Below are 25,532 nucleotides of genomic sequence, written 5' to 3'. Positions count from 1 at the left end.
CACTTCTGAAAGGAAAAAAGAAAAAGTAAATGGATCTAAATTTGTCCAGTATGCTTTGACAACAACGCAAGAACCTGCAACGGCCAGTCTCATATAAAAAGGGCTTAATGCCAGTTAAGATAGAAACCATATTGAGATTGAGGCAGAGAAATATGATTTAGGAAAAGACATCTAATTTGATACATTGATTCGATTCAGAGTAACGATTTGGCAGTTTCCTTTCTTTGGAAATCAACAATTACACAAAGAAGGCGTTTTAGGCAATAGTCTTTGGAGTACCAAAGCTGTCATGTCGACCCTCCCGTACTAGGGACAAGAATTACAATACATCGTCCTCTTGAGGATACAACAACCCATTGTCAGCAATAGGTAATGAAGGCGGCGTTCCGGGTGGAATGCAAGCTGCACCATTCTCACCAGCACATATGCACAAAGCCTCGGCATCCCTGAGAACCGAGTCGAGGTCAATGTGACCGCTCAATTCGTTAATGAACTTCAGGAGTGTGTCAAAGTCCATCTGCTCGCTAATTATCTTATTACGCTGCCGCTTTAAGATTGCAACACACAAGTACAGGTGTAGGTGCTCAGACAAATAATGTGTCCATAATACTTCCCAAAGGCGCATTGTTTTCTCATATTCAAATTCTCTGGAATAAAATGACAATCAATCAGAAAATTTGTGAGTTACTGTAAAATAAAGTTGCAGGGTCATATTTACGTGGAAGATTAAGTTTCAATACACAAAGCATTCAGCTGCAACACAGGATTTTATCACGTTTACGAAGAAATAATTCAAAAATAGAAACCACGCATCTGCATTACATCAATGGTGGAAAGTGTCCCAGATTAATAGAGAGTGCGGGGGACAGAAATAACAAAGAAGTAAACCAAGGAACAGACCTTTTGAATTGTATTAGAACCCAGCGAAAACAGAAGAAGTAATTCAGGCAATCATGCTGCTTGAAGTAACTATGCAGTGGGCTATCCAACAATTCCACCAACTGACAACACAACAATCAGAAATCATTAGAAATGCAACCCAACAAATTATTGCTGCATAGTAAAGCAACGAAACTGTACTACCAAATCACCACTACAGAGGAAACAACGAAAATGTACTACCAAATCACCACCACTACAGAGGAAACAACAAAAATGTACCATATAGTAATGCTTTTTCTTTTTTTGGCTCCGAATATAGTTATGATCATTAATGTGATAAGCTCTGGTTTATCCGGTCAAGAACTAAAGAAACTAATTGCACAATTCGAAAGAATGAGAAAGAATCAACGAAGGATATTATTGAACAATGAGTATACACAGATCGGCAGAACTTCGAGGGTCTGCTTCCTCCCTTGCTTGGAATTGTTCCAAGACTTGTCCACTTTCTGTTTATTTCCCGATAACCGCTTTTCCCTCCTCTTTCCCCTTTTATACAATTTCCTCTCCTCACTCCCCAAACTCCCCCCGTAAGCTAAACTAATATTTCCACTAAACTACTAACACCAAACTACCACAGCCACTTAAGACAGCTGTCCCTTCCTAAACTCTTTTATTCCTCCTAACAAACACTTGCCTGAGTAAGGGCTTATCATAATGCATGTAAATTATTATCCGAAGCTTGTTATGTTGTTTCATTCTCGGTGAAGAAGTAGAGAACTCGCAGGGTTTGCCTTTGTGTAGTACAAAATGCAAATGATAATTAACTGTTGGACAGGAGGCTTGCTCTTACTCCTTTCAGTAGTGTAATGTTATACAGCTCCAGTAAGAAAAACACTTGCGTTTAATACATATGGGTATCTCAAAATGGTCTTCTCCCCGGAAGATTAAGTTATTTACATGTTGTATCCCAATTCCCAAGCATACCATATTGCAAGATACATCGTGTCACCAAAATGGTGACAAAATCCATTCAAAGAAATCACACCACCAAAAGATCATTGAAAAGGTAGTACTAAATTTCTATGGAAGTAAATTGATAATCTCCTCAACGAAGTAAAATATTATATACAATACATATTCATTTTCAGTTCCATAGTTTAAGACTCAAATTGCCACTAGTAGCATGCATGCATGCATACATACTACAATACATACACTACATGTTCTGTATGTAATTTATGATTTATCATCTGGGTTTTTAACTGTTCAGACAGAAGGGAAAGGGAGGATAAAGAGATACCTCACATGTACTGTAATTTATGATTTATCATCTGATTTTTTAACTGTTCAGAGAGGGGGGGAAGGGAGGATAGAGAAATACCTTAGAAATTGCAAAGAGTTGAGTGTGCATGCCATTTTGGTCACGATTAAAATTAGGTCCCAGGCGTTCCATTAGTGAAACGAAACACCAAAATGACTCGGACTCATCCCCCATCACAAACAATATTGGGGAAAGAAGGTCACTCATACCCTAGGTCACAAAAACAAAAACATATTACACATAAAGACAGATAACAAAGTGTTAACCAGAAAAACAAAAAAACAAAACAAACAAAACAAAACAAAAACAAAAGGATGAACAAATTTGCTGTCTTTAGACCGGAAGATACGAACAAGAAAAGTGGGCTTCAAAAATTATATGTAATTGCAATTCTCCCTAGTATATGGAGAATAAGCGCATGCAATGTAAAAATGAAATGGTATCATTGCAACAAAATCTTCTAGCTGGTAATTTCTAAATATAGTTGTCGGCAAGTACATCCTTGAAGAGTGTCGCAACAGAAAACAGACACAAACTTATTTAATCAGTTAAAATATTTGGCGAATTATTTTGCCCATGAAACAATTCATTAATCATTATTAAACAAAATGTTGTTCACAAGAATGAAGTTGTGTATTCTATTTTTGTGTGTCTGCGTCTATGAGTGACAGATCTTGTAAAGGTGGGAAAAAAGGAGATCCTGAATCAAATTTGGCATCTCTTTACGACACCAATACAGTCATATAAATATATAGCAGACACATGATACAAAAATATTTAATTCATGGGCAGAAAAAAAAAAAGCTCAAGGACTTGCTGAATAGACCCTAATTACAGGCTGGTACAAACTACAAGTATGCGAAGCTACTTTCTTGGCTGAATGGTTAATTCTATTGCAAAGCAATTTCCCATGGGGGATGGCCTTTAATTTTAGCTTCATTTTGCCAATTGCATCAAATTGTTCAATATATGGATGTTAGTAACTAGTAGAGAACTTCTTCCTAAGACGCCCAACATAAAGTAAACGAACCTAGAATAAACATATCATATATATCTAAATCTCCCTGCATATATTCATATGATTCCAAATAATTACTTTAGGATTTGAATATTAAATTGTTCTCAATAATAACCAAATGTCTAAACTAATCAAACCAACTACCGAAGTCCAAACTATCAATGGACAAAAATAATTTAACATAGTATAATTCATCAACATCCAACCAGGAACGCAGATTTACTGGACATGAAAGGCAAATTACCTGACAGTAACCAAGATCAAAGTTGTAAAATGAGTATGTCAACAGAATATCACGTAAAAGACACACGTTTGGATTATCATCCCCATCATAAAAGGAAAGTGACCTGTCAGTCCTCACCTTGAAAAAAGATCAAACATAATTTGATGGTTACAAATACAGAAGCGCAATTTGATAAACTTATCCGATGAAATTAAAAGCTCAAAGACAATACCACATCTTTGTCAATAAGACCCTTCCTCTCTCTGAATTTTGTAAATTTCTTTGCCTGTTGTGGCGAGATACTCTGCAAAGAAAAAACAAATTGATATCTTGACCATCTTATTAAAGCCTAACATAACAATTCAGATGCTTCAGATTGCTGCGAGAGTTGAATGTGTCAAAGCTTGGTACCCAATGTTGGACCATTTATTCACTATAGCATAAACTGGTAAATTAAGAAAAATGCCAACATTAAGCTATACATGCATCTGTTCCAGAAAGTAATTGTACGTCAATGAATATTGTGTTCAAGAATGTCTTTTTACGTCAATAGACTATATCATAGGGTATGTCTTCAAGTATTGACCAGTCACCTAATCTTGCTTATAAGAAAATTATACCTAAGTCGGCTAGTCTAGAAATGAAACAAAAGATTGCTATATTGGTGCTATGATTGAAAAGGAAAGCCTCGTAAAGAATCCCTATGGTGAAATGTATACTTGCACATACAGAACAACGTTCAAAACATGGGGGAGGGTGATGAAAATAGTGCAGAGTCCCTGCCACTGGTTCTTTATTGTCTCATACTCTGACTTCTTAACGGACCTAAGATATTCCCTCTCTGCATATGTTGACTCATATGCGTAGTGTCCCAACAAGAATGCCCAGACCTGTTAATCATAAATGAGATCCGACAGTAATATGAATATTTGATCAAATACTACGCTCAAAATTACAAACATATATAAGTACAGACCTCTTTCCGTAATATGTGCTCAACTCCCCCATAAAAAATTCTTTTTCTTAAAGCTTCTGGATCAGTGACCCTCCCTTCAGAATCCAATAATGTGACCCACTGCAAAAGTGCATAGAAGTTACACAAACTATTATAAAAATATCCACTCATGTTCTACCACATCTCTCAGTGAAAAAACACAAACTAGATAAAGAATAATGAGGAATGGTTAGGATTAGATAGCTGGAAAAAAATGTGTAACAGTGATGAGTGAACGTGCTTGAACGGGTCCACAACCATAGGGAATTAGGGATTATGAAAGATGTTCACACCGGGTCAATTCTTGATGATGGCTCTTATTTTGACATACTCTAATTAGTCCAGTTAGTAACACAACATCACCAGTGATACTCAAAAGTCAATAATGTAGATCTCATGCCCCTTATTTCATACGTTGAAAGGAAGAAATGAACAAAGCTCAATAAATCTGGTGTAGTGTTCTGATAAGATTCTTAACCTAGATCTCACTAAGGATAGATAAAACTAGATAAGATGCAATAAAAACTTTATAATATCTAAGAGTAGAAGAGTCGTAACTTTCAATTCCTGGAAAATAATGTGTTATTATTGAAATCAACTTCAACAAGCCATTGCAGAAAGAGCACAAATATGAAATAAGTTTACTAAAAGAAGGAAGACTATTTAATAGAATATAAGCTGATGGGAAGATATCTCTTAACAAATATGCCATTGAAAAAAGTAAAGAATTTACGCCCAAAAAAAAGGCACTTACCTCTTCAGGGCCCAAAGGTGGCTGTCGTGGTTTTCCCCATACTAGTGCTAATTTATCAAACTGAAAAAAAAAAAAAAAAAAAAAAAAAAAAAAAAAGGTAATTTTAAAAAAAAAAAAAAAAAAAAAAAAAAAAAAAAAAAAAAAAAAAGTAATAATTAGATTGGGTATAAAAACTTTAAAAAGGGGGAATTCAAAAAATTATTCAGCTTGAATACATCTTTCCAATATGTAAAAGAACATACAGGGCAAAGTACATATTCTCTTGCCCAGTACCAATATTGTAATTATAACCAATAAAACAATTTTATTGATCATGTGGAGACACTGACCCGACATGCACAATGGCAGTGAATACATTTGTATCAACTACACAAACAATCAGGAATGCATAATGTTACGACAAAATCTTTAAATTTCCCTCATGGCTAAATACGCCTTTAAGATTGTTGCATAAAAGGTCAACTAACACATCATACTCTAGCTCATTGAGAACCTTATTCAAATAATATTCACTCCTGTAAGTTTTCAAACTTCATAATTTTGATCTCTTTATAGTAATTTTTAAAAGAAAAGGAGAAAAAAGAGAAAAACAACACAAGCAAATATGGACACCAGCAAAGGATTATGCTTGAACATGCTCTTACATCACAAAAGGATACAAAAGTTCATCTCCACACATTGCAGCAATGTGTGTGTTTGTCCAATTAATGCAGCAACTAACTTCGAAAGAAGTCGATAAACTATCTCAACATAAAGAAACAACTTTACTAGTGGAACTTTTATAGCTTGGACTTAAAAGACTGGAAGTGTTGCGCTATTAGACTTCTGAAACCAAGTAAAATGTACTGCAAAGAAATTTCACAAAATTTTTGAACGTGTAAAATTCTGGTGCCGAGTTAGAAAACCATCCCATGTTTGCTACTCCAACACAAATAATGGAAGATCGTGTTGTAAAGCTATGACGAGTTCAGAATATATCAAGGGTATGCTGAGAAGATAATCAACCTAAGCAGTAAGCGAACCAGATCAATAGAGCATGACAGTACAAGGCGCTGAGAAACAATTTAAATGTCTTGTAAACAATTGTGGGATATCACTAATCGTCACTTCTAACATATCTTCACCCTGAACTTAATGAATATTTGATAAGCAGACAGAAGAGCACACAAAAAAGTAAAAACCAAAAGTAAGCGCAACACTCCTTTAATACCTCCTCCAAATTTATTAGCTCAAAATTCCCCACACCCGTCGCAGCTTCTTCACCAATATTGTGTTTCATACATGAAAATTTCTGTTTAGCAATTTAAAAGGATAGTCCACATCAGATCGTTCAAAAGTAAGTTCAAAATTGTTTCAATCTTTCACACTACATAACATAAGCAGTGTCGTGTGAGAGAAAATAAATAAATAAAAGCTTCAAACCACATCATCTAAACTGTCCCAGTTAAAGGAACCCAGATCATTAAAACTAATAGTAACGGTAATATGAAGGTGGCGAATATTTTTCATTTGTTTTTAGAAGAAACAGTAACTTTGTTGAATAACAAAAAGTCAGCAAAGGGAGAGGACAAGAAATCCTCAACAGAGAAGAAACGAGATAAGAACAAGGGGGACAGAAGAAAAACAAAAACCGAAGATCAACAACAAAGTCCACATAACAATCACATAAAAAACTCGAGATTTTCGAATACTACCGTAAGTAAACAACCCCACCTCATTGTAAACTAACCCCATAGTCAAATTAGAAGAAAATTCAAATAAACACGCATTAGATCCAAATGAATTAAAAGAGTTGGATCCAAAGGAATTAAAAGAGTAGAGGACTTTCATCATACAATTTTATAGGTGAATTTCCACACAAGAAATAGCGCGATTAGACTCAATGAGTACGAAAATAGGACCAGCTGAAAGTTCCAAAACTTAAAAGTAGGAGATAATGGTGGTAATGAGACAATAGTTTGGAAAGGAAAAGGTTCATCAATGACAGGCTCGGGAATGGAATGGGCTCAAACCATCTTGTCACTTATCACGAACTCTTTCTTATTTTCATTCTTCTCAAATAAGGGTACAATTGGGACCTACGGGCAAGGTGTAGCTCACTAATTCCCAGTGCTTTAACTCTTGGCGAAAATAATAGCAAAGCTCATAGCGGAACAGGGGATGAAGACGACGACATGAGTAACTGGTTTTGACGGTGATGACACACTGATGAAGGCTAGGAACTAAGGAAGAAAGTTCCAACAGCAACTTGAGTGACGACGACCGTGATGAAGAGGAGACCTTAGCTGATTGCATTGTTTCAACTTTTGTTAGGACCACTATACGGTCAAAATCAGCAAAATAGAAATGTTGGGGATCCTATTGGGTTGGCTTAGTCAGTTAGCCAAGTTGTTAGGAGTGGAATATTTAGTAAGCCATTCCACAGTTGATGATGATGAAGCTCTGTTGAACAAATAAAAGGAGCCAGTACCTTTTTTTGCTAGATATTCTCTGATCAGTGTGTAATTTGTTTGCTGAGTTAGTAAAATTAGCTGGGGTCCTAACAACTTTCGACAACGACGGCGCGCTGGCAAAGCAGAGAGGAAACGAGCCATAGGCTTAGTTTGGTATTGCTGTAGATTTTGGAAAAATTGCTTTTAGTTGTGCTGAAAAAAAAAACAGTTGTTACAAAAAGCAGCTGAGTGTTTGGCAAACTATAATTATAGTAGCTGTGCTAGTTCCAAAATCAGTGTAATAGAGTTAGGTAAATTATGAGGTTAAATTGCTGTGGATAGTTAAAAATCACGACTATATTATATTACACTACAATATAATATATATAATTACAATATAATATAAATTCATTATTATATTTAATATAATACAAAAAAACTATTATTATATAATATATTATATAATTATGATATTATTTGTTACAATATTACTATTACATTATATTATATTATATTAAACAAATATATTATAATTAATATATTATATAATTATGATATTATTTGTTACAATATTACTATTACATTATATTATATTATATTAAACAAATATATTATAATTAATATATTATATAATTATGATATTATTTGTTACAATATTACTATTACATTATATTATATTATATTAAACAAATATATTATAATTAATATATTATATAATTATGATATTATTTGTTACAATATTACTATTACATTATATTATATTATATTAAACAAATATATTATAATTAATATATTATATAATTATGATATTATTTGTTACAATATTACTATTACATTATATTATATTATATTAAACAAATATATTATAATTAATATATTATATAATTATGATATTATTTGTTACAATATTACTATTACATTATATTATATTATTGTATTATTATATTATATTATATTACGAGTCTGAATTCTATATTGAGAAGATTGTAAATTTTAAATTTCATTAGGAGTATTATGGGTATTATGTAAGTTTCATTAATTGTACTATGTTGATTCCTGCATAATCTAAAAGCTAAAGTTGCCCTTGGGTTGCTTCTAATTTTGGTTGTAGATTATTCAAAAATTCTTCAAAAAGCACTTTTGAAGAGATTTACCAAACACTAAAATCAGCTTTTACTACAAGCAGAAGCTGATTTGGAGCGAAAAACAATACCAAACGCAGCCATAGGCCCCTTTCTTTGTTCTACCTCGGTGTTTGTTTTTTTCTTTTTCCTGCTCAATGTTTGTTGCCCTAGCCTATGACCTGATGGGTGTAAGTATGTGTGTGTGTGTGCATATACATATACATATATATATATATATATATATATATTAACTTTTTAAACTATATGTATAAGTATATAGAGGCAGATTCGTGATGCCACGCTCCCAATAAGTATAACCAGGGAAAAACCGCCCTGTCCCCGAAACTGCTTAAAGCTGGGAAACTACTTCTATCTTGATACCCATTAGAATGGTGAGACCTTTGGTTTGCTCCCACAAGATCTGGGATTCAAACCACCACATGGGCACCTACATGACAAAAGTCAGTTTCCTGCCTACTAATGTTTGTAGGATTGGCAGAAGGCTCTAGTTCCAAACAAGTCTTGGATTATAATGGGTATCGTGAAAGTAAAGATGATATTGACTGCTTTCTTTTTTTATTATTTTTAAATTCATGTAAATGCTAAGATTAAAGAATCATATTGGAACGATAAAAGGATTTTAGAATAAGGCAAATGAAATAGATCCAAGGAGAAGTTTGCTAAAATGACTACCCTAGAAATTGAATTTAGCAAAATGACCTTTTTCATTTTTGCATAAAGCGACCCACTCGGTCGAGCAATTTAAGAAGTGGTTGTGCAGAGTCGTTTCGAAGTCATTTCAAACTAAAATTTTAAAAAGTTAATTTACAAATAAAGACTTTCATTTAAGTCATTTTAAAAAGAGCTTCAAGCCACACACAATTATGCTTTTGATAAGACTATAGAATCATTTTTCAAAAGGAATTTGGAGTACCCTAGAAGTGTGCAAAGCCCTCAACAAGACAGAAAAAGCTGTGGGCAAATAATCTGGACAAAGAACCAGATACCTTGCAAGATTGATGTGCTTGCATTGTTTTCGGTGAGCGGTCGTGCCAAGGTTCTGTGCTAAGGTAGATCGCAGGCAGTTAAGTGCAATAGTAGTCACCATTTCACGATCCAAGCCAAGATTGTCAGGAACGACAATGGCGGCGGACAAGGCCACCGCAACTGTGCGTGAAGCAAACTTTGGTGATGTTTAACTTCGGGAAGCCATGGGTTGTATAGATCGGCGAACTTTGAGATGAACGATACATGTGCTGACAACCCAAAGCCTCTAGATTGACGGGCGTTGTTGATAATGGAGGTGACAGGTTTTAGGCGGTGCTTACAAGTAATTTCAAGCATATGTTCTTCACATTCTTGATGGGAAGGACGGATTTTTTAGAAGTTGGCTGTTTGCGCTGGCACATGACAGCAATGGTGGATGTGTGTGGAGCAATGGTGCGGTGTGTGAAGGAGTTTGAGAAACAAACTAATCCTTCTTTTTAAGTGTTTTTGACATGAAAAAAAAATGAGCAAAAGTGGCCAAGACAGAGGTTGGGAAATTTCCAATATCATTAATCAATAATCGAGCCTTAATTGCAGTGACAATCTTTAGATCAATTCATAGAAAAGAAAGCACAAGAAAGGAAAACTAACAAATAAAGAAAACTACCCAACTATCAGTAAAAGGAAACTTAGTGAAATAGTTTGGAAATTTATATAAAAATATTAAGCAATTCTACTTTTCATTACTACTATATAACCTTCCTCGTAAGCTCATGTAACATACTGAAAGAGCTTAGAAATTTATATAAAACTCTTAATAAAAATATTAAGCACTTCTACTTTTCATTACTGCTATATAACCTTCCTCATATGCTATTCTTGTTCCTCATCACTTAGCTTATCTCTTAGAATCAAATTTTGAACTAGCGTGGCACTTTTGCATATCTAATCAATAGATTACAAGGAATTAGCCAAAAATAAAGACCACCAAAAGTAACCACCACAAAGATGCGTAAAGCGATTTAATCTTTCATAAACATCAACTTTATATTGGATCAGTTTCTCCTCAACAAAGAAGTTCTTGGGCCAACAAATCCTACCCACCTAAAGGAGGTGTTGATCAATTTTTTAGGACAAATGTCGCCATCCCTCTCTTCGTGATATTAGAGTTCTTCATTGGCTTATAATAGTGGAGAGCTAGGGTCTCTAAATAAGGTTTCCAAGTTAAGGTCTCGTTCAGTTCTCCGATTCAAGTTTTCTCAATTCGAGCTGAGATGTGACATTTTATGAGTGCTTTTTATTGTAGCAAACTGAAATTGAAAACTCAAATCAGAGAACTGAACAAGGCCTAAGTTCCAACTTAGTGAATCTTGCCAAGGCGAGGGTATGTCATATGCAAAAAGAGAGATCTGTGATAAAGAGGAATATAGACTTGTAGAGATCCTCTATGTAGTTGTCTATCTAGGGTGATTGATCTGCATCTTTCCCTATACCCCTGAGGTTGTGCCAAAAATCTCCTACAAGAGCAATCTAAAGAATATGGTTTTCTCCTGCCCTGTGGAGATTCCCATTCTATGTGGACTTCCACTCAAACCCATTGATTGTGCTCGGCTTGCTGAAGGCAAAACTATCTGGTACTTTGTCGAGTCTAGGAAAAGAGAATTCTCAAATGGTGATTGGTTATGATACTACTACGGTACCACAAATTTACAAATTGATCCTAAGTAATCATTGTTGTTCATTGAATTCCAGAAGAACTACTTCTTTAGGATTGAGGAATTGTTGTAATTCTTCCTGAATAGCTCAAGTCCCCCACACGAGGGTCACTTTAAAAGTATTACCTAATTCATCCGAATAAATATGATAATGCAGAGTTGAAACTAAACAAAAGGACAAACGAAAGCACACTCAAGATATGCATGTCTTTTTCCAAGAAACCAAGGGATTTTTTTGTCTAGACAAAATGGCCCAACCTGGCCCTATTGATGAATGCAAGAAAGGGTTTATGAGCTGTGCCCCTATAAGCCCAAACCTAATAGAGTAGATCATTTAATACCTGCAACACTGAACCATTTTCACCTTCATCTTCAGCCTTACTTGACCAACATCCAAAATCTAAACCTCCATATGGCTCTCTCATACATAGCCTTCTCTTACCAAACATTAGTTTGAAAGAGATCTATAAGTTGGAAAGACAAACTTGGTTATTCCTCTTTCATAAAATGTATGAGTAAGTGTATTACTCTCTTCCTTTTTTGCATCAAAATTTTAGTAAAGCTACGGGTAAGATGCCAAGGACATCAAGGAAAAAAAGTTTCTGAATCTGCTGTAAATTGATTTATATTTATTCTTCACATGCGAACGTTGGACATATGAAACAGAAGGTACCTCGAGAGGATCCGAAGGTACGGGAGTTTCTTTAGCAGCCTTCTCTGGAAAATTGGATGGCTTCTGGCGATAATCAATGGAAGATTGATTATAGTTTCTTTTCTCAGTAGTACCAAATCCATTATTAGGAGCATCACCAAAAATTTGTGAAGTTGTTTCTCGAGCAAACTTGGTTACGAGCGAGAATTTTTCCAACACGTGAATAGAGAGATCTCGAGCAGGATCCTGAGCCTTTTGCCTCGGTCTTCCACTATATCGAGAAATACTTAAACTTCCATCACGAACATTCCCACCAGACCTGTCCTGACTTTGATCTAAAGGGGACTCACCAACATTAGATTCCCCACTTGCAACAGAAACAACCCTAGGCAGCTCCAAAGAAGACAAAGTTTTCTGTAGAGCGAATAAATTCATACAAAAAGTTTTCAACACTCCACTTTGATAATCGAAAATAAGAAGAAAAACATAGAAGAAACAAACATAAAAGAACAAGCTGGCGCAAATGTGAATAAAGTTATTTGATCGCTCAAGAAATAAAAATGTATCACAATGAAGAAATTAATTTAGTTTCCCGCACTTAGTTTCCTTTATGTTTTTTATTTTGCATAGTGGGACCCTAATTTAAATTCGTAAGCCATTATTGCACACTCTGTCTTTTCATGATAGAGGACAATTATCAGACATATCATGAGAATTGCATACTAGCAGCGTCACATGCTACCCATACACTTACACTTTCTCTAGTTCTACACATTTCAACTTAAGGCCTTCTTTTCTTTTCTTTTTTTTTTCCCCGATTCTTTTTGGGTCTAGGCAGTAAGGATAATTAGAAAGATTAAATAATTGGCAGGCAGTAGAAGGTGGCATTATTTATTTATTTACAAGACTGTAATGATCCCTTCACATGTTTACATAAACTAAAGTTACCAACGAAAGTTTGGTAATTTAAAACCCATTCATATGAAAGATCATTTCTTCTATGCAGTGGCGTGGATCAAGCATACCTGGAGTGGATTTTGAAAATCATTGACAAGAAATACATTTGCATCTTCAGCTGACCTGGAAGCATCAAACGAGGAAAAAAAATGAAAACATAAGACATAATATAATGAGTTGTCATGGTTATAGGACTCCTTTATTTCAGCTGTGATTAAGTAATAGGGCTACTTAGTTAATAATATATTAATACTGTAATTTGGACTACAGAATTCAAGGGTTATAGTTTATTTCATTGCAGAAATAAAACCTTATTTTCCTGAATAATAGAAGAAAAAGACAAGATTGATAAAAAAAACCAACCTCACGAGAAAAACATGTTGCTTGATTGTAGCAAGAAACTCCTTGACTCCTCCATTATAGAAATAAAGAGGAGGAAATGCAAGTCCTGCAAAATATTAACCTTCATACCATGTACGGCAATTAAACAAATAACAGAGGACAGAAAGTAGCTGCAGTATAACCACAAGTCTTGATAAGGAAAATAGAAAATTCGATATACCTGCCATAAAAATTGTTTTATTTGATGAAAGCTAAAATATAGCATACATTTACCATTTTCTTAAAAAACATTTACCTGACTTGGATATTTAAAATGAGAAGTACAAAGTTGCACTTGCATCATTGTAATGCTTTTCTAGTTACCTTTTGCGGGGTCAAAGTTGAAGTCAATTTTTTTTTCTCTCTCCTTATCTAGTTACCTTTTGTGGGGTCAATTTTCCTACCACGCTCAATAATAGAATAAATATTAGTTCCTTTAACCTAAAGACATTTTTATCCAATTGTAAGAGGATCATCATTCCATGATCGGTTATATCGACAGCACCAGCCAGCAGACCTGCTAATTGCTCAATATGATACTCTATGATGTATTTCTGAATCAATACAACCATCAAGCTTTGGGAAAATCAGTCCCTTCTCTGGCTATTAGCACCCACTTTTGCAATTATGCTTAAAACAAATTGAAACTAAAGGCGTACCTCACCTCTCATATGCCCAAAACATGAAAAAAAATAATAATAATAAAAAATAAAATAAAAAAATATATATATCTCTCAATGCCAGGTATTCCAATAACATAATCCACATTAAACTAGACCCAGTTGATATCTGCTAAGGCTTTTAAACTGATCCTAATTCCCCTAACAAACAAATAACCATCGCTAGTATACAGTTATTTTGACGATACCTGAGGACAAGACCACAATAATGTACTGCCAGCCGAGCGCCGGAGTGTGCCGGCGAACCGACCGCACCTCCGTAAAAGGCACCGCCCTTATTGTGTACAGATTCCTATCTACACAAAAGGGGAAAAAAACATATAAACAACAAATTCAGCAATAAATTCAACTATAACATCACTAAACCCCAACATACTTCAGGAAAAAGGACAAAACCTTTCTCAGAAAGTCTGGCGTTCGAATTCTGCCCCTTGTAAGGAATCCACGTCTACATTGACGATACAAAAACCATAAATTTCTCAACAAGAACAACAATAATGACAAAGAGCAAGAAACACCGATCACGATCGCTAACTTACCATGAACAGTGAAGTGCCTTGCTTGATCAACTTCAACCTTCCGCTAATCCTCTCGGACGCGAACTGCGTCGGATGAATCGTGACGTTGTCCTTCCAGTAAACCACCTCGGCGCCGTCAGAATCGCTCGACGAACAGCTCTGTCGGCCACTGTCGCTACGCATAATGCTCGCCGAGCCCTAAAACCAAAATCAAACCGCTCAAACACTAAAAACCTAATCAAATTCGACTCAACTCAGCCGATCGATCATCGGAAAATGGAAATTGGTCCGAATCGGAATCGGACTCGGCGCCGCCACCGGCTCACCTGCTGCTGCGACGCGGCGTAATCGGCATCATCGGAGAGATCGTGGAGGTCCGTCTCCTGCATTTCCGATCGATTCACAGAGAAACAAGAGAGAGAGAGAGAGAAGAGAGAGAAAGAAGAGAGAGAGAAAGAGAGGGAAAGAGAAATGGTTTTTTTTTCCTTTTTCTTTTCTCTTTTCTCTTTTCTCTATTTCCTTAGGGACGAAGGCAGTGGGGTCGTGACGAAGATACTCGGGACATGGCGGGTCAGCGTGTGAGAGGTGAGACTTAGGGGAAAGGAAAAATAAGGAGATATTCTGTTGCTGATAGAATGGACGTTTGAGATTTAATAGTGTCGTTGCGATCGATGCAAGTGATCTCTTGAAGGAAGAAAGAAACGGCTTCACTTTCAGCACTTATCCGTCTTCGTTTGCTAGCCAGTTGAAAGCACGTGTATTTCACGCGTTACATTTTTTTTTTTATAAAAAAACATCTAAAATTTTATTAAAGGAAATATACATATTTTTAAAAGAAAATATACTTATTTTTTAAAAAAATATACATATTTTTAATAGGAAATATACATATTTTTTTTAAAAAATATACATATTTTTTTAAAAAAAATATACATGTTGTTAATAGGAAATATACATATTTTTAAAAGAAATATACATGTACCGTTTTAATCCGGTGCTGGAGACAATTCCTTTAATTTTAACTTATTATTTCTTAAATAATAAAAAATAAAAGATTTAAGTCTTGCATAGTTAAAAAGAAATAAAACTTTTAGTAGAGCAAATTAAAAAGTAAATTAATTATGAGAGCATATGACAAAAAAATATTTGAGAGAGTTAAAAATATATATTTTTTAATAGAAACGCATCTGAAAAGATATATAGTTTTTGTAAAACAATTAAATATATATATATATATATTTATGTATGAGGGCGTCATTTGAAAAAAGAATGTTAAGTAACCTCATATTAGAGAAACTATTGAAACATAGATAAATTAAAGTAGTTTTATAAATAAGATAAATGTAATTGAGACTACCACCCAAAATGAAAAACATATGTAAATACGGGGATATTTAAGAACATTTGCTTCAATAATTCATAGTTAAAAATGTAAAATTTTAAAATACTCGTAAAGAGAGAGCAAAAAAAACAGAGCACTTTTATCGAAACAAGCATTATTTTTTTATTTGAAAGGAAAAACAAGTATTGGTTTGATCAAAATTATTAATATAATGAAAGACATATTGGTTATTTTTAAGAGGATGTATTTGAGAAAAAATATTTCAAGTGGGACAAATGAAAAGAAAAATCATACAACAAATAATAAATAGAAAAATACTCAAAATATATCTGCATTTTGTCTAAATACCACTTTTGCATTTTTTTATGTAAATGCCCAAAATACATCTTGTTTATAAAGTCAAAGATACCCCTGAAATAAATTAAATTCTTTAAAATATAAAGAATATCCTTCTTACTTTATATTAAATATTTAAATATGATTTAACTAAAAAGTTAAATAAAAAATTGAAAATGTTGAAATAATATTTTAATTAAACAAATACTATAATTGTTTTGAGAGATTATATTTTTTTTATGATTGATTTTATTTACATTTTAGTTCAGTAATATTTTAAATAGAAGGAGCATTTTGAATATTTGTTTAAAAAAAGGTATAAGTGGTATTTTAACAAAGCATATAAGGTATTTCGAATATCACATAATAAAATAATTAAACTGCAAAATAGCCTTTTAATAAAATGAAAAAAAAAATAAGGCTATATTCAAAAAATTATTTTAATAAGTACGAATAAGAGGAAAAAGTATTTGAAAGAAACACATTGTAAAAAAATTAATTGTACAGAAAATTTGAAAAAAAAAACAAATAGAAAATAAAAAGATCATCAAAATTCAAAAAAATAAAATAAAAGAATCTAATCTAATCTAACAATACATTAAAAAAATAATGAAATCACCATTTAAATGCAGTGTTCTAAGATTTTTACCATTTATCTTGATTAATACCATTTTGATTAATATATTTTTTTATTAAAGAATATTAATTTAGTATGAAAGGTAAAAATCTAGGATTCATCTATTTTGAGGGATATCTATCTCCTTTTCTCATACATAAAAGAGTCAAAAGCTCTTGTAATATTACTCTTCCTTGGGGCTACAACGTGGCGGACTTTCGTCCTTTTTTTTCTTTCTTTATTCTTTTTATCTTTTAAATATTTTACCTTTTTACTTTTGAATTAATTTCAAAAATTCCCCTTGTACTATGATCCCTGTAACATTTTGACCCCTGAATTTCAAAATGTAACATACAATCCTCCCAAACTTTATTCCGTTAACAATTTTACCCCCTTCGTTACACTGAGTGACAGAATTCGTCTCATGTCCATTACTTTGTGAGATTTAAAAGTGAAATTACGCTTATACTCATCTTCGTCCCATCTTCGTTTAGAATAACTATTCCTCTATGTTCCATATATCAGTAGAGAACACCATAATCGTTCACAAAAACTAGTTTTCCTTTCCTAACCTCATTCATCCATGGCGAGTCAAGGCAGTTCAAACAGTGGCGCCAGTGGTTGGGTGATGAAAGAAATTTGAGGTCCTATTTGATGTTGATGTGGGTTGGATCCGGTAGTGAAGACATTACACACGAAGAAGAATCTGGGAAGACAATTTTATGAATGCATTCAGTACAAGGTAAATAGTTTTACGTTGGACAACAAAGCTTTTGTGCTTATGAAGATGAGAAAGGCTGTGGGTTCAGAAAGTGGCTTGATAGTGGAGAAAATTTCCGTGCAAGAGATGTGGTTCCAGAATTAATCGAAAGGCTTGACAAGTTGAACCAAAAAATTGATAGGCTTGATGAAGAATTATGAAGTTGAAGGATGCATTTGGAAAGAAGAGTGTAGAAACTGAGATGAAAAAAAAAAAAAAAAGAGTTTACGGATGATGATATGTATAGCTATGGTTGTTGTATTTTTGTTCTTTTAAGTAGTGTATTTTTTGCATTTAAGGATGCACTTAAGTAGTGTATGCAAGAACAAGTGGTTTTGATGGAAATTGAACAAGGTGTTTTGACTATTGTTGTTACTCTCATTTTCGTAGAACAAATGCTTCCTATACAAAATAATGTTGCCAAAAAGATACCTTTAAAAGGTCTATTTCATTGATACGAGGCACATTATACTTACAACTTGCAGCAGAAAAATGGATACCAAAGCTATTGACAATATCCATTATCCATCACAAAATAGTAAATAATTTTACAAATGCTTCCAAAGGCCTATTCCATCACAACATCCAAAATTCATGTTTGGTGAATAAACTTTCAACTGCCAAAAAAAGTTTTAAGCCTCGTTCATCTTCTTTGATACGGCGGTCTTAGCCATCCAACTTGTTTGCGAGCCGTAATCTTCAATCTTGCGAAGTTGACTTGTTTGTGAGCCGTACACTTGATCCTTAGAACTTGAACTGGTTGGCTGCTTGAACCTCCAACACCCTCCGTCCCAGATGTTTGGCTGCATGCCCCTACAGTAGGTTGGTTGCTTGTACCTTGAGCTGATTCATTGCTTGTAGCACCAACATTAGACACAAGTGGTTCATTGCCTGCACCACGAGTAGGTTGACTGCTTGCACCACCAGTATGCGTACTGCTTGCAGCTTGAGCACGTTGTTGGCGCTTGATCTGTAATTAATAGCCACGTTAAAATTTGACAATATACTTTGAAAAAGAAAAACTTTCTTGCAGTGAAAACAAGAGAATAATTCTTAACTTTCTCGCATCTGCCTCCTCTCACCTAAGACATGTTCTCATATTATGTCCTTCCTTCCCACATCTGCTTCATTTTAAATTTACATAAAATCTTCTCATTTTGGTGCTGTTATGTGGGACTACTTCATCATGTTCAAGGCTCCTCATCCTCTTTGGTCTACCGGGCTGCCTTCTATAGTTGGGCTTAAGCAAAGGTGTCTTCCCACTGTGTGGCGAATCTTCTTAATTATTGATTGGTAAAATTTTGTGCTGCCATATCTTCATGTATGCTTCCTTTCTATAGCAGTCAACAACATAAGTGCATGGGTCTTCATCACGGCTCCATATGCATGTTATTGCATGTAAACATGGGATTCTAGTTAAGTCCCACTTCCTACAAGAACAAGACCTTGCTCTTACGTCCACTGAATAAAGATCTTCTCGGTTCGACACTTGGTAAGACGAGTTGCCTACATAGCTTTGCTTATTCATCCTACTCTCCGTCTTGTTAACCTCCAAGATATCATGAATTCTTGGAGTGATATCCCTATGCCAATTCTTCACAGCAAGTCTTTGTTTGGTGAACCTTTCAAGTAAGTACATCCTAATCATCTCAAGCATGGAAAGTATAGGCTTCTCTCGTGCATTTCGAACAGCTTCCGTGCCATTGAAAGATTCACATAAATTGTTAAGTAATATGTCACACTTCACCTCAGTCCTAAAAAATGCCCTACTCCAATGTCTTGGCCCCTTCTTAATTAACCACTCGTAAGCCTTTTGATCTTCTTCTTTGATTGCCTTCATCTCGGCTTCAAACCTTGCGATTGTACATGCTTTAGCGGATGCCTGCATCTTCAGCTTAAGTGTTAAGGACTTGAATTCTTTGGTGAAGTTGCTCTTAAGGTGTCTTGCACAATGTCAATGTTCTGCTTCTGTCTCCTTTGATGCCCACAACCCTTTTAGGGCTTCTTTGAGCCCTTTTTGTTTCTGTTATAAATGTCCACTGATGTGGATTGTTGATGTTGATATCTTCTCTCAAGAATTGTAAAAACCAAGCTACAACAAAAGCTATTGGAAACATGGAATTATTTGCATCAATTCCAATAGCTGTCAATAACTGTCCTGGATGGGGCCCTTTGATATGACACCCGTCTAGACCAACTACACGCCTACAAGCAACAATAAAACCCGCCTTGCAACCAGCATAGCATATATAAACCTTCTGAAAAATAGGAACACCATCAGGTCCCATCTCAGTGTGGAACTCGACGGTTGAACCTTCGTTAGACTTCTTGATCTCCTCTCCATAATCAAACAAAGCTGCAAATTGCTTTTCAAAAGTGCCTTCAATTTTTTTTTTTTTTGTAGCTGCCCACTTTGCCCGATATTCCTTTTGCCTTGATATATCAACAACTATGTCGTTTGAAACATGTGAGATGCAGTCTGATGGTGCCCACTTTCCTTTCCCCTTCAATTGGTCAACATACTGGTTTGACAAATAATTTACAGTCGCAAATCTGTTTTTGTTCTTCCTCCCACATCTATGTTCGGGATTATGTCTTGATGACAAAAGCAGCTGATTCACCATACTTGCTTGCGAAGCACACCCAATTGCATTGCAGACCTTTACATTCTGCTCTAACTCTGTGAGGGTCATTTTTTTTAAGTATATGTCTTTGCCTGTTTGAATAGCATGCTCTCTAATGGCTTGCTTGAAAGAGGCTGCAGTTAGAAATTGTAAACCTGTTTTTAATTCAACATTCTTTGATGATGCAAAAATAGGTAAATTGGGCATTCTCTTTTAGATCCTACTCTTTTTAGCCTTATTTTCTTCATCCTCTTCATTCTCCTCAACCACCACACGCTCATCCTCACCAATGACTGGACCCTTTCCCTTCTTTCTCTCTAGCCCTTGCAATATTTGTTCAACTGTATCACCTATATCAATTTCATCGCCGGACTGTGCAAATTCGGAATCATCAAACCCAGAATCATCAAATTCAGAATCCGAAATCTCATAATTAGTAAATTGAGAATCGCATTGCTCACAATCAGCTCCACTATTTGTTAGACTCCCTCCTATGCAATTCAGAGTTAGTTAAGCAGAACAATAAAGCTTGAATAAATGCTTCTCTCTACCGCTCACATAAACATACATAGAGAGAAAAAGGATAAAACAAAAATCTTCATCTTTTAATTGAACTTTTTAATTATTTAATTTTTTCCATCACAAAAGCATATTTTTCTACACGATAATACCACAAAAAACATCAAAACTTTAGAACCTTTGCTTCTCTCTGCCCCACACATACAGAAAAGGCCACATGATGTGGTCCCAACACAGTACATATCACGAGATTCTTTCTTCAACTGACTAAAATATGCCCACGCTTAACTCAAAGGAAAATTTACAACAAAACCCAACAAGATTACTGTCAATAAAGGAACTTACGGTCGACCGTTAAAAAACACAACAAATAAACGTAACAATTCAGAAAAAACGCAAGAAATAAAGGAAAGAATGAGCAAACTTACTTTCAATAGGATTAAATTCACCAATATTGCCCCATGTTGCAGCCATTGGGAGTGATTCACAGGATCATTTACAATGAAGAAGTATTTTGTTTCTTTTGTTTCTCGGACCTTTCTTTTTGGGAGAAAACTTGCAACCCTAATCGACTTGGATTAATCCCTTCTTCATTTTCGCATTTGAGTTTTTAATCCCTTTATTTTTGCATTTGAGTATTTTAATCTTTTTTAATAACCTGGGCTTTTGACAAGTATTTTACAATATTATCCTCCTTATATGAGTTAAATAAGAGATACGTAGGGTGCGTTTGGAATTGGTTCTAAAATATTTTTATTTTCTGTATGAAAATAGAAATGAAAATGTTTTCATTTTTATTTTGAAATTATTTCTGAAATGCGTTTGGTAGTTTTATTCAGAGATTGATTTTAGTTTTAAAAAAAACTGAAACTGCGTTTGGTGGTTTAATTTTTGAAAACATGTAATAATATTTAAAATAATAATATATTAAATAAATATTAAATAAACATCATTATATAAGACAAAAACGGTTTCAGAAAAGAGAGAGAAGAAAATGAAAAAAAAAAAATGAAATCCGTTTTCAGAAAACGAAAACGAGAAAATGAAAACACCTTTTTTTCGTTTTCAATTTTTCACAAAAGACAAAAACGGTTTTGTTTTTGTTTTTAAAAAATTTTTAGGCCAAACGCATTTTCTGTTTCCGTTTTCATTTTTTAGTCTCGAAAAACGTGAAAAATGGAAATGAAAACGGAAACAAACAGTGCTGTAGCGAATTTTGTCACTCAGAGTAACGAAGGGGGCAAAATTATTGACGGAACAAAGTTCGGGGGGTTTGGATGTTCCGTTTTGAAATTCGGGAGATAAAGGCCTCATTCATTTCGCTGATTCGAGTTCAGAATTCGAGTTTTGCTACAGTGAAAAACTCTCATAAACAGTCACATCTAACTTTTTTACTACAGTAAAAAGCTCTCACATAAAATCACATCTCAATTCGAATTAAAAACTCGAATCAGCGAACTGAACGGGCTCAAAGTGTTACATGGATCATAGTTTAGGAAAAAATTTTGAAATTAATCCTTTACTTTTTTGTTTTGTGAATCTTTTTTACAGTTTAATTATTTATGTGAGTTTTTTAAAAATAATTTTTTCTCACTTTACTCCTATAAAAGTAATTTCTTTACATGTAATTTCTATTTAAATTTTTTTTGTCAATAGTTAAAATAGTTTTCTTTAAATGTGTCCCTACTTAATTATTTTATGTACAATTTTTATTATAATGTTATCTTTACACATATTTTTTCTATATAGTACTCCCACATAGTACTTTTCGAACTACCTCGTGGTGCACCTCTCCCTTCCTTTTTATTACTTTTTTATTTTTATTTTTTAAAATGTTTTATTCATTTTATTATTTTATGAATACTTTTTTGCAGTTTAATTTTTTTTACATCTGTTTTGCTTTTTTCTAATCTTTTTTTTTTTTTTTTTTTTTTTTTTTTTTTTTTTTTTTTTTACTTTTCCAATTGCTCTTTTATAGTTTAATCTTTTAATCTTTTCTTCTCCTTTTTTAACTTTTCCTCTTTTTCTCTTTTTCTCTTTTTATTTTTTCTTCTTTTCTTTTGCCTATTGTCTTTTTATTTTTCTCTAATATTCTTTGACAGTTTTCTTTTAATATCCTTCTTTAAAATACTTTATTGTTTCTTACTTTCTCTTAATTAAAACAATTCTTTTCAAATATGTTCCTATGTTTTTTTTTTGTCAAATACTCTTGTATAACATTAATTCTTTTTTTCTTTTTCTATTTTTGCTCTTTTTCTATTTTTCTATTTTTTTTTTACTTTTTTTCTTTTTTTTTTCTTTTTCTTTTTGCTTATTGACTTTTTTTGTTCTTCTCCTAACATTCTTTAACCATTACATTTTTCTTTTTACAAAATATCCTTCTCTAAAATACTTTGTTTTTTTTCACTTTCTTTTAATTAAAACAATTCATTTCAAATGTCTACACACTTAAGTTTTTTTTTGTTTTTTCAAAAACTCCTATATAATTTTTATTCTTTTTGGATATGATTTTTAAAATATTTTTTTTTTCTCTTGCTCTAATTAATGGGCTTAACTTTTAAGTATGCTACGTATTTTGACGCATGATCAAACTTACAACCCCACGTGCATAGCACATGACTCAACTAGTAGAAAATTAAAAGGTGATACTATCTGTCAAAAAAAAAAAAAGAAAGCCTCCTTGTGATGACACATGTCAAAAGAAAAGAAAAGCTTTTGACTCTTTTATATGTGTAAAAATGTAAAGATAAAGATTAAGAGATAAGAGATAAGGGTTTTTTAGACACTGAAAAAATGAATTACTGAAAAAATTATGTTTTTAAATCATCATATTTGTATCACAAACTGTTTGTTCGACATACTTTTTTTTATTCTATTGTAATTTTAATTAACTTTAACAATAAAAAATTGAGCTTAACGTAGGGAGGCTCTACCAAGAAAAAAAGAACTATTAATTATTACAAATTACATCTTCTCTAGAATTTACCATAGTGTCCCCTATACATACTAACATATATTTTTGAAAGACCAGATTTTTTTTATAGGATTTTTTAGTAAGGAATTATTACTTACATTTTGAATATTTGAACATTTATATTTTCATATTGCAATTTTATGCTTCAAGGTTTATGTACAACCCATGCATGCCCCTCCAAGCCTCGCCCGCCTAACCTCGTGGGACTTCAAATTGATAGTTGACTAAGAAAACACAAAAATTACGCATATATTCAAAATTTACAAGTAAAATTAACCGGATCATCTTCAATGTAAATATTAATACTAATTATATATTTAGCATCAAAAAATATAATATGATATGATTTTTTTCTTTAATACAATATGGAATTAAACCCATAACCCTCCACCCAAACTTCCCAATACCACTAGACCAAGAGGTCTTAGGCTATTTTAAATGCTCCAATGCATAATGTTATTTTCATTTTTGACCAAGAGATCTTAGGCTCTTTTGGGGTAATATGATAGAATGACTATCCAACAAAGTGAAATTAACAAAATGACATTCTTCTATTTTTTTTATGAAGAAAGACATTTACTCATTCTTTGTAAAAAGAGGTCATTTTGCAAATAAAATTTTTTAAAAAGTTATTTTACTAATAAAACTTTTTAAAAGAGTTATTTTTACAAAGGCCTCACTTTTTTGATATAGTATGTTATTTTCATTTGTTCTCCAATATATAATGTTATATATAATGCTAAATCTATTTTTTCTCATTCATTAAACTTTAAAAGTTGTAACAGTAAACTTTTATTTTTAAAATAATTAAAAAATACAAAAGTTGCAATGATTACATGAAAATTTTAACATTTCATAACAATCAAATGCCAAATTTTCCATATGCTATACTTGGTGGGAAATTGGCCACAAAGTATAACATATGGGAAATTTGACATAACAAATAACATTACATTTGAGAGTTTTTTATACTCAAATGCTAAATTTACAATTGACATATCAATTATACCATTGTATTGGAGATGCTCTATCTGCATAGCAATAGTATAATTGATGTGTCAATTGTAAATTTAACATTTGATTGTAAAAAACACTCTCAAATGTAATGTTATTTGTTATGTCAAATTTCTCATATGTTATATTTTGTGACAAATTTTTCACCAAATATAACATATGAAAAATTTAGCATTTAGTTGTTATTGATTGAAATGTTTACCTTTTCATATAATCGTTACAACTTTTATATTTTCAAATTATTTTTAACATAAAAATTTACTTTTACAACTTTCAAAGCTTAATAGTTATGAAAAAAAATTAGATTTAGCATTTTAAATTACATTTTACACAAAATAAAAATAAAAATAACATATTATATTATACTTTTTGATGATTAATATACAATTAACATTAACATTTTTATTGAAGATGGTCTTAGTATGAATTAATCTACCCACCCTTTTATCGTACACCAACATGAGAATGCGATTTGCACGGCAGCTTCGCACACTGCTGTGCGAAACTTTTTTTTTTCCTTCCTTTTTTTTCTTTGTTTTTTCCTTCTTTTCTTTTTCTTCGTATGTTTTTTCCCCACTTTATAATTTTTTTTTTCCTTTTTTTCAATATGTTGCCCTCGTAAATATTTTTCTCTATAATATTCATGTTAAAATAATTAATTCTCATACATATATACACACATATATATATTTTTATATAAACTTATACA

The 25,532-nt window shown here is 33.0% G+C and overlaps 1 protein-coding gene across 2 annotated transcripts; it reads right to left on the bottom strand.

The window, feature by feature from the left end:
* Nucleotides 1-71: 71 nt before the first annotated feature.
* Nucleotides 72-15,104, bottom strand: LOC21392311 (TBC1 domain family member 15). 2 transcript variants are annotated; one of them, XM_024176106.1, is made up of 15 exons: nt 14,965-15,104; nt 14,660-14,836; nt 14,517-14,568; nt 14,309-14,416; nt 13,423-13,507; nt 13,128-13,182; nt 12,124-12,516; nt 5,193-5,252; nt 4,421-4,519; nt 4,224-4,334; nt 3,677-3,748; nt 3,466-3,582; nt 2,264-2,413; nt 901-1,001; nt 72-647 (listed from the first exon to the last, which is right to left on the bottom strand). In XM_024176106.1, the coding sequence occupies exons 1-15, from the start codon at nt 15,025-15,027 to the stop codon at nt 320-322; spliced, it is 1,971 nt and encodes a 656-aa protein (XP_024031874.1). In that variant the 5' UTR covers nt 15,028-15,104; the 3' UTR covers nt 72-319. The 2 variants fall into 2 exon arrangements, with proteins under 2 accessions (XP_024031874.1, XP_024031875.1); XM_024176107.1 differs by lacking the exon at nt 12,124-12,516.
* Between the last annotated feature and the right edge of the window lie 10,428 nt (nt 15,105-25,532).

This window comes from Morus notabilis, unplaced genomic scaffold (genome assembly GCF_000414095.1).
Source record: "Morus notabilis unplaced genomic scaffold, ASM41409v2 Scaffold664, whole genome shotgun sequence".
In the NCBI taxonomy this organism is placed as follows: domain Eukaryota; kingdom Viridiplantae; phylum Streptophyta; class Magnoliopsida; order Rosales; family Moraceae; genus Morus; species Morus notabilis.
Note: the sequence above shows the minus strand (reverse complement) of the source record. Positions and strands in the feature narration are given on the sequence as shown.